The 10,148-nt window shown below is 33.0% G+C and overlaps 1 protein-coding gene and 1 long non-coding RNA gene across 2 annotated transcripts; both read left to right on the forward strand.

The window, feature by feature from the left end:
- Positions 1-521: 521 nt before the first annotated feature.
- Positions 522-3,967, forward strand: LOC145789546 (uncharacterized). The gene is made up of 5 exons (XR_014327599.1): positions 522-663; positions 1,955-2,020; positions 2,112-2,282; positions 2,657-3,366; positions 3,449-3,967. It is a non-coding gene; the product is annotated as an uncharacterized LOC145789546 (long non-coding RNA).
- A 1,765-nt stretch (positions 3,968-5,732) lies between these two features.
- LOC145789547 (uncharacterized) lies at positions 5,733-6,765 on the forward strand. The gene is made up of 2 exons (XM_082866336.1): positions 5,733-5,929; positions 6,187-6,765. Exons 1-2 carry the CDS (start codon positions 5,884-5,886, stop codon positions 6,603-6,605), a joined length of 465 nt encoding a protein of 154 aa, XP_082722462.1. The 5' UTR covers positions 5,733-5,883; the 3' UTR covers positions 6,606-6,765.
- Positions 6,766-10,148: the final 3,383 nt, after the last annotated feature.

Below are 10,148 nucleotides of genomic sequence, written 5' to 3' on the forward strand. Positions count from 1 at the left end.
AGATTCTCTTGTCCCGGAATGGAAATAATTGCAAGCTAATTTAGTCGAGATTTTACATTCACAATGTCTCACTACTACTGTCTTTGCTTCTGTCTTGTACTCGCATACTAGAAGAATACCCAACATGGATTTGGCTTCCGATCATGTTGTCAAGCTCAACTGTAGTAAGCATTACCAACTTGATGAACAAGATTTTAGACAGTGCTAATGAATTCAATCAAATTAAATGCATATAAACATGGATGCATGGTGACGTTACAACATATTAGAGTTTAAGAGATTAATTTTTTTGTTACAACATATTAGAGTTTAAGAGATTATTTTTTTTTGTTTCCAAAAGTGAAAATTTTATTGTAACAAATATTTGGAGATCAATTCATGTTGTTGCGATGATAGCCACTAAAAAGTTAAGCCGAAAAATAACTAAGACTTTTAGCAATGACATTTTGAAAATTTTGCTAATAAATGCATGGCAATAATTTGATCTTAAAAAGATTTTTTTATATTATTTTTTAAATGTAGGCTGGGGTTAGTCCAGTTATCTGATAGGGTTTATGTTGTTTCTTCGCATCTGCAGACAAGGACAGGGAATTGGGAGATGCACATGCAGAAATCAAGGCATTAAAGTACTCTGAACGTGTAAAAGAGAAGGCAGTAGAAGAGGTATTTTAATTGGTTTTAGCTCCAAGAGTTTGCTCATATCTGTACCTTCTCCAGTTAATTTTTCTATATCAACAAGCAGGGTTACCTATGTGTTGATGGATATGAAATCGTGGCCTTTCTCTGACTCTATGGTCAATCCTCATATTTTCTTACCAAGAATTTCTAGTTTTGATGGTACTTCTTCAGCTGATTGACATTGACAAATTTCGTTGCAATAGAATGAGAACTTATTTTTCTATAGCTCTAATAACTCATTTGAACAACATGAATTTTGTTAATCACTAATATTCAACTAAAGGAGTCAAGAAACACTAATATGCATCATTTCTTGAACTTGAACATGTTTTAAATTCAGATATCCATATTCTATTGAGAGCCCTCCCGAGGAGCTGAACTACATTTTCTTTGGGGTGTACAATATTAGTGAATTTTTTTTTTTATAAAATCCCACTTTCTATGTCTTGTAACATTCTATATTATTACCAGTCCATAGTTGAATTTCACCAATATTGGTTGGCTTGTTTAGTTGATCTACTCAAAGTGGTTCATAGCAGATCGATAACATGGCAAACATTGAAGGGCAATTACCATTATGGTTGCTTGTGGACCTATTAAGTAATTTTTTATTAGATTTATTAATTTATTTATTTTTATCTTTATAAATGGCATTGAACCTTCAAGGACCTTATATTGATGTCATCACTAGGAGTTAGAACGAACAAGTAATGTGGAAGTTCTCTTTTGATTGAACACGATGGTTTATATTTCTCCTTAAGTATTATTTTTACATTACTAAATTTCTAGACCATTCACGTAATAGTCAAATTAATCAATAAATCTTTTGGTGTTTGATTTTCTTACAACATATTTTCATACTTTCTCCATAGGGTTTACTTTTTATGCACATTAATATCCTATTTTCATTTTGTTCTTATTTATTTTTTATTTTCTTCCAAAAAATGCATTTGTCTTGTTTTTGTACCTTTTTCCTCCAATCTATAAAATTCATCTTCACTTACTATAGTTAGTTGATGAAAGAATGGAGCTCTTTGGGTAAGAAGTAGGATTTTGTTGTTTTTTTTGTGCTTTATCCTTAAATTTGAAATATTCATCTTCACTTGAAAGAACTTGCTAATACAGAAATCAAGCTCAACACCAAAAGCTTGGATTAAATAGTCTTGAATTGATTTTTGACACATTCAAGGATTAAGTTACAAGTTAAATTTACTCTCTTTCTGAATATATTTATAGTGATGTTGCTCATTGATTCTTTTGGTCAACGCCATTGTAGCTAACTGATGAACTGAATAAAGTAGATGAGAAGCTAAAAGCTACTGAAGCTCTTCTGGAAAGCAAGGTACTTTGTGTTGTGATTCTGTTTGTTGAAAGCCAGCTCTTCGTAGAAGTTGTATTCTACATGTGCTGATGGGTTTGCCTTAATTTTCTAGAACCTAGAGATTAAGAAGATAAATGATGAGAAAAAGGCAGCTTTGGCTGCACAATTTGCCGCAGAAGCAACCCTTCGAAGAGTCCATGCTGCTAAGAAAGATGATGAGATGCCTCCTATTGAGGCCATAATTACTCCACTGGAGGCAGAGCTAAAACTAGCTCGGTTGGAGGTAAATATCGACTTCTCCAACAATGACTTCATAACTTTCTTTCTTTGCTCTTGAGTCATGGCCATGGTGTACTTTTTCCTAACTAAGCATGGTCATGCTGTACTAATAACATCATCCATTCCTACATATCGTGATTGATGTAGAAAGCGATAGGAAACACTCTCGTTGTAGCTCCGATGCCAAAGTTGATATAGGATGGTATATCAATTGGTATATTCGTTGTGTTATTCATCTAAAATCATCTGAGTTAGTTGTCTAATTTTTTCCTTCTCCATAAGCTAACTCGACTTGTTAAATAAATTTAACCATATTCTGTTTAAAAAGAAATCAAGCTCTGTATTTTTTATTACTTACCTCACTGGTTTTTGTTGCAGATTGATAATGTTGGCATGGATACAGTGATGTTTTTGGGCCAGATTGATGATGTTTGCATGGGCGCAATTTACATTATATTTTTTTTTAATGGAAAACATGTACAACTGATATGTTTTGTTATTAAGTTTTTTTTTTTTAGTTTGAATTGTAATTGTTGGTTCGGATTGTATATGTATTTGTTAGATTATACTATATTTATGGATTCTTATTTTCTTTGATATGTACGGTTAATAGTTAAGTTGTGTATATGATTGAAAATTGAATGCTACAGGTTGTGGAGAAATATTTTTATTGAATGGTTGAGAATTGAATGAATGAATGGATGGATGAATAATTTTGTATATGCACAGGTTACATGTGACAAATAATTGAATGAAATAATTTTGAATGAATAATTGAATGAAATAATTTTGTATATGCACAGGTTACAGGTGAGAAATAATTTTGGATGAATAATTGAATGAATGAATGGTTGTGGAGAAATAATTTTGTTAATGTGGTTCTTATATGAATTCACCTTGTGTAGGTTCTACTTACTACCACAATGATTCTGCCTTGCCTACGACCACAGTGGCCCTGACAGATAATTGTTTGAAGGGAATGACCATATGTCAAATTTTAGGGTTTAATGTTAAGGGTTGGTGTGGACGGCTTGTGTTTTCACCATCTCAATGCCTGATATTTCCTGCTCCTAAGCCTTTCTTTTGTTGTAAGTATGAATATACACTTCAGTTAGCTTTTTCTTCACGTCTGGCAACCAAGTTTCAAATTTATTTTGCATTTCTTCTCAGGTGTTGTCCCTGCATTTCATCCCATTTTTGTCCCTCAAGATGTCGACACATTTGATGTTGAAGCAGCAAACATTGCAATGCCGAGTCTGTCACCTGCTCAATCTAACAAATAATCTTTGCTTACTCCTCTTGGTCAGCCTTTAGGTTCTTCTCTTTCGGGGCCATCAAGTCTCAGCCCTCCCCCCAAAATTTTACAAGGAAACACCATGACAAATTCAATTGTTGAGGTATTCAAGCAGGCTGCAGGGTGCCTTCAGCATGATCTTCTCAATGTTTTGAAGTCCAAGGATTTTCATGATCATGAGTCTATGATCCTAGAGGCCTGTTTCATTTTTTGTTAGATGCTCTGTTTGTTGATTCTCAACCCTTTAAAGAACAAGCGGAGGAATTTATTGGTTGTACAGCATAACTTGATGAAGTAGAATTGTCTATTAACAATTTTGTGTATAATGATAAAGGCTTGTTCCTTTCTTTATGGTTGCACCTCTTATTTATCTTGAGCTCTTTTATTCTGATTTTTATGTTGAGCAGTGACTTTCAAATCCTTTGTAAGACCAATCCAATCCAATCTTTGTAAGACCAATCCAATCCAATCCGATCTCTCATTTCCAATTCCAAATTCAAACTTTTTTTGAATTCTCAGATCATACCAGGAATTACAAGAGGAAGAGGAAATCAGCCTTGCGAAAACATTGCTATATATAGCACATGTAATTTGAAGTCCGATTTAATAGGGTTTTTGTTTTGAGTAGTTGTTGTTAAGGGTAGTTTATATTTTATTGAACTAGTAGGGTTAAGTGTGTTGGATTGAAGAAGTTTTGTTAGGCTGAATAGAGAAAATTAGGGTTAGGGTTTATGATGGAAGATTGATTGATAATGGTGCGGCTGTTGGGATTGATTGGCCAATTTCCCTGTTTGGGGCATTTTGAATATTTTAGTCCGACTTCTAGGTTGTATGTTGTGTCATATCTTCGTTACTGGAGTGTAAGACAATGTTGTTGTTCATCTAGCGTATGGATGTATTTCAACTATTTGTTATATGAACCTGAAGTTTATGAAATAACTATATCTATAAGTACACAAATCCATTCATTGAACTATTTGTAGAATTACAAGAACTATTGAAAAACAATTGAAATATCTCCTTTCATTGATAACATAGAGAATAAGCATTACAAATCCATTACAAGATAAATGGTTTGGTCATTCATCCAAACAATTTCATTCATTATCATCATCATCTGACATCTCAACATCAGATTCATACATAACATCCATGCTCCAGGCGAAGTACTGGTGTGCATCATCCATTAACCCATCTTCGGCACGCTCATTTGCGGTCTTCATTAGTGAGGACCTTTGCAAACGTTGGGTCATGCGATTAATTTCGTCGCGGATACGATGCAATGCCCTTTGCAACAACTGTGGAGTGTCAGTTGGCATACGCATGGCTAACCGGCGAGGAAATTTAATATTAACTTCACGACATAACTCAACGAGAACGTTTGCTCGAGTTATGCGAAATTCCCACTCAGCTCTCATGGTATTGATGGTGGCACGCGAGTAACGCAAATTTGGATTTAATGGGTATTGAAATTCATCTCCATCTGCAACCCAATAGCGACCCATTGCTGAATATAGATCAACCACCATATATCTCATGATGATATCGCTCGAAATAGCTGTAAGACTTTTGTTGTGGTATGATGCGATATTTATAGTATATATATATACATGGTAGTTGTATGTATGAAATTATTGTAAACAACTATGCATCAGAGTTGTCATGTCAACTTTTATGACCTGAAGAACTATGCATCAACTTGATAGGAGTTGTCACTTCGACTTTTATGAATTGCATAATTTATTGCTATTTCAAAACAAAAAGTAAAAAATTTGTGAAAAATTATTTCATAAATTTAATAGAGCGAGTGCAAAAAATTAATAGAGCATTTCCTGTTCGATCACATGCATGCCACTGGCCTTATACAGTGCATTCGGATGCCATGACTCCACTGTTGTCAAGTCATGAACGAATCTAAGGCATGTAGCATCGGCTGTTGTGCCGCAGATGGTGTCAGCCTGGCTACTGTTGTGCCGAAGTACAATTTGTTTACTTTTTAGGTGTATTGAAATATTTATTAATTTATTGTTATTTTGTTCTGACACCCCCTCAAAATTTTTATGAAGTGCATAATTCACATGGACACAGTAGGTATGGTACGATAATAAATTGTACTTCGGCGCAGTGATACGTCCAACATTTCTTAGTGATGCTCGACAGTGGCTTGAACAGGCGTAATAATTTGGATGCTTTATTTTTTTCTCAGATGCTATGTGACTTTGTGCAGCGATGCAGTGATGCATCTGACTTTGTGCAGTGATACAGTGATGCATGTGACTTTGTGCAGTGATGCATAGATGCATGCCACTTGATGCATATGATTTTATCTGACAACCACGTCCGTGACTACATCACAGGTACACTTCGTCACGAGTACTCAGGATTGCATGAAATGCATAACATGTCATAATATCACGGGTATCACTTCTTCTATAGTGCCCCAGCATGCATTATAGTCACTAGATCATCTCTAGTTAACCCCCACTATGATGTCTATAAATACCGATACCCCTAGTATGGTGTTTGTTCAAGTCATAACAATAGTAATATATATCTACAATTACTATTATTATTTGTTTGTTCATTTTATGAACAATGTCTTCAAGAGGTGCAGGAAGTTCACGCCAACAAAGAAATCAGAAAGTGTGGCTGCTACCTCCATTTACTTATGACTACAAGAGCGAAAAGTACTCGAGTCCGAAGGATTATTATGCTGGTATCCGAGCAGAATGGGCGTTTAGGGTAACAGAGCAAGAAGGATTGTTTAATGATCTACGTAACTTTGGGGCACCGGTACCTCATCGTCGTTCATTAACCATGGCTAGACGAAATGTGAGTGACTATGAAAAAGCAGTTAGCAGAATTAAGAAGGAGAACAACAGAATGTTGATGCGGAGATGTCGACATTTCATGCTTCAGCTAGCCACCGAAATGGCAGAAGCAAGCAACAGAGATTTGACAGTGATTGAGCGAAATAATGTCTTAAACAATGAAAAATATCTCTCTGACTACTACATGTCAGATGAGGAATGAGAAATCAAACACCTTTATCTTTCATATATGTTTGTATGTTCTCTCGTATCTTCGTTACTGGAGTGTAAGACAATGTTGTTGTTCATCTAACGTACGGATGTATTTCAAGTATTTGTTTTATGAACCTAAAGTTTATGAAATAACTACATTTATAACTGCACATTTATTAGTTCATGACTTTCTTTAATAAATTGCAATAAGTTAATGAATGTTCTGAATTAATGAATGGATTAATGTATGTTGAATTATGTGAATACTTAAAACACATAAAACAGAACAAGTAGTTCATGACTTTGGTTTTCTCTATTTTTTCCTCGATTTATTTTTATTACAATGGCAACTCATCTTTTATTGATATATGTGGGATTCTCAATTCAGAAAGTCACATGGCAACAGTGAATTCATTGATTTACCTTACAATGAGCATGCCCTTATTTTGTCCGTATATGCAGATGGATTGTCAAGTCATGTGACTTGGTGCACAGGATTGGGTTTTCTCGATTTTTTCCTCGATTTTTTTTATTACAGTGGCAACTCATCTTTTATTAATATATGTGAGATTCTCAATTCAGAAAGTCACATGGCAACAGTGAATTCACTGATTTACCTTACAGTGAGCATACCTTTATTTTGTCCGTATATGCAGATGGATTGTCAAGTCATGTGACTTGGTGCACAGGCTTTGGTTTTCTTGATTTTTGCCTCGATTTTTTTTATTACAGTGGCAACTCATCTTTTATTGATATATGTGAGATTCTGAATTCAGAAAGTCACATGGCAACAGTGAATTCACCGATTTACCTTACAGTGAGCATACCCTTACTTTGTCAGTATATGCAGATGCATTGTCAAGTCACATGACTTGGCACACAATATTTGATTTAGTCTGTTTTTCCATTCTAGTGACAACTCATACCTTGTTCGTATATGTGGGACTACCATGCAGAGGCATCTTGCTAAAGCTGTTCATAACCAACTATATAAACAACTAAAGGTGAAGACACAACCTTACAACTTATTTCGCCCTACGAAATTATCATTCATTTGTTTTAAAAAATTAGCATGGCTACATGGTTCATGGGAGGGAGTGGGAGTCGCAGAGGTGGTAGGAACTTGCAAAGGGGTGAAAGTTCACGACGAGGAGGGGGAAGGGGAAATGGCGATGCTGAAGATGAACCACCATTTCCTTTGTTGGATGCCTCTTGTGCTTATCATGATAGGTTTGGGAAGCGACATTTTGTCATGCCCAAGTACTATCGAGATCCATGTGGTTTGGTGGAGGATCCATCAGAAAATCAAACAGGATATGGTTATGCAAAGGCTAGACTTCTTAAGTGGCCCGCACTATTTATAAAGCGAGTGCAAAACGAAAGATTATGTCGGGAAAGACGACTGAAGGTGCCAAAAGCACGTTCTGTTGAGATCCAAAAGGAAGATCCTGATAATGTTGATCGACTATGTCAAACACTACAACGTGAGATTTCTCAAATGGGTCATAGATTGGCCCGCGATATGCAGCTACTCATACTTAAGAAGGATGCCCAGAAGAACAGAACAGAACCAAATGTTGCGGCTATCAAGGGTATCATGGAGGATCCTGAACTTGTCTCTGACGCTGAGCTTTCGGATTGTTCAGACTCTGAGCCACCTGCCGATTTAAGCGCGAATTAGGTGTTAATGTCTACACTTCGGCAATATAACAACTTGCATTAATATGTAATGTCTGTGTTAGACTAAGTGTTTCCCTAATGAGTTTGTCAGATTGTCTACCTAATATTTGTCTGTCTAACTATTATGTTTATGTATTGTGTGTTCAGTTCATCGTGTCTAGGATGTATGTATTGTGTGTTCAGTTCATGGTGTCCAGAATGTATTTTTGTGGGAGACTTATGTCTGTACTACCTATGTAACTGAAAACTGTTAGATTTGCAACTTCAGTTATGTTGTTTTCACGCATGTATGAGTATTTAGTAAATTAGTGACTTCTTATATTATGTATTAAGTTTTATTACAAAAATGTTGACAAAATTTATTTGTGGAGAAATACACTTTTATTTGTATTAAGCTTTCAATGTTCATCAAATTTTCAGCCCCAAATAGTGAAAGCGTGTTTTGTAATAGCGCTTTAGCCTAATTTGGAAATTCCGTCCAAACTAGGCCTAGTTTGGGAATTAAGATAATAATTTGGCTTAATATGGGAAAAGCCCCCAAATATAGTGCACATTAAAAAAATAAATAAATATTTAAAACATAAAATATTTATTCCCACTCTAGGGTGGGTTTTGTAAACACTTTGAAATTTTGAAAATTTTTTAAAAGTGATTTTGGAATTTTTTTTTCAAAAAATTTGAACTACAAAAATTCGTTTTTTCTGTTTGTTTGTATTTTTGGCATTTAGTGTATTTATGCTAGGTATGTTTAAAAACTTAAAATATTAAAAAATTCAACAAAAACAAAAAAATTTGAAAAATAAGAAAATAGAATTTTCTAAAAAATGTTTTAGAAAACTCAAAGCAAGCATTACGTTTTAATTTTTATTTTTATTTGTGCTGTAATTTTCTAAAGAAACCCATCTTTGAATGCATTGAAATTGCTGCTCTCTTACTCATCTTTTCATTCCCAAGTCCAACTTTCCCACATGAGAAAACATAATTAAAAAAAAAAATTCTAAAACCATTTTTTATTAAAAATATTTGTCGTCAAAAAATATTTATGTTGAAAATTTAAATTTAAAAAAATTAATGTAAAAACTTTATATTTTAAAACCACTTTTTATTAAAAAAAAATTTGGTAGTTTTCATATTTAAGTTGAAAATATAAATTTTAAAAAATTAAAAATTAATGTGAAAAACGATTTTTCTAAAAACGTTTTTTATTAAAAAATATTTTTGGTCATAACATATTTATTTAAAAAAAATTAATGTAAAAACGGCTTTTCTAAAACTGGTTTTTATTAAAAAAAATTTTGAACAAAAAATATTTATGTTGAAAATATAAATTTTAAAAAAAAATTAATGTTAAAAAACGGCTTTTCTAAAACCGGTTTTCATGAAAAAAAAAATTTGAACAAAAAATATTTATGTTGAAAATATAAATTAAAAAAAAAATAATGTTAAAAAACGGCTTTTCTAAAACCGGTTTTCATGAAAAAAAAAATTTTGAACAAAAAATATTTATGTTGAAAATATAAATAAAAAAAAATTAATTTTAAAAAACGGCTTTTCTAAAACCGGTTTTCATAAAAAAAAAATTTGAACAAAAAATATTTATGTTGAAAATATAAATAAAAAAAAATTAATTTTAAAAAACGGCTTTTCTAAAACCGGTTTTCATGAAAAAAAAAATTTTGAACAAAAAATATTTATGTTGAAAATATAAATAAAAAAAAATTAATTTTAAAAAACGGCTTTCCTAAAACCGGTTTTCATGAAAAAAAAAAATTTGAACAAAAAGTATTTATGTTGAAAATATAAATAAAAAAAAAATAATGGGAAAACGGTTTTACGAAAACCGTTTTTAATTAATTCAGAATAATTAAAATCT

This window comes from Camellia sinensis, chromosome 4 (assembly GCF_055761805.1).
Source record: "Camellia sinensis isolate YWXY chromosome 4, ASM5576180v1, whole genome shotgun sequence".
In the NCBI taxonomy this organism is placed as follows: domain Eukaryota; kingdom Viridiplantae; phylum Streptophyta; class Magnoliopsida; order Ericales; family Theaceae; genus Camellia; species Camellia sinensis.

Bases quoted from the DNA above. Each gene is read 5' to 3' on its own strand.
- LOC145789547 (XM_082866336.1), top strand. From the start codon at position 5,884: ATGCATATGATTTTATCTGACAACCACGTCCGTGACTACATCACAG. The intron at 5,930-6,186 runs GTACACTTCGTC...CAAGAGGTGCAG, and splicing joins CGTCCGTGACTACATCACAG to GAAGTTCACGCCAACAAAGA.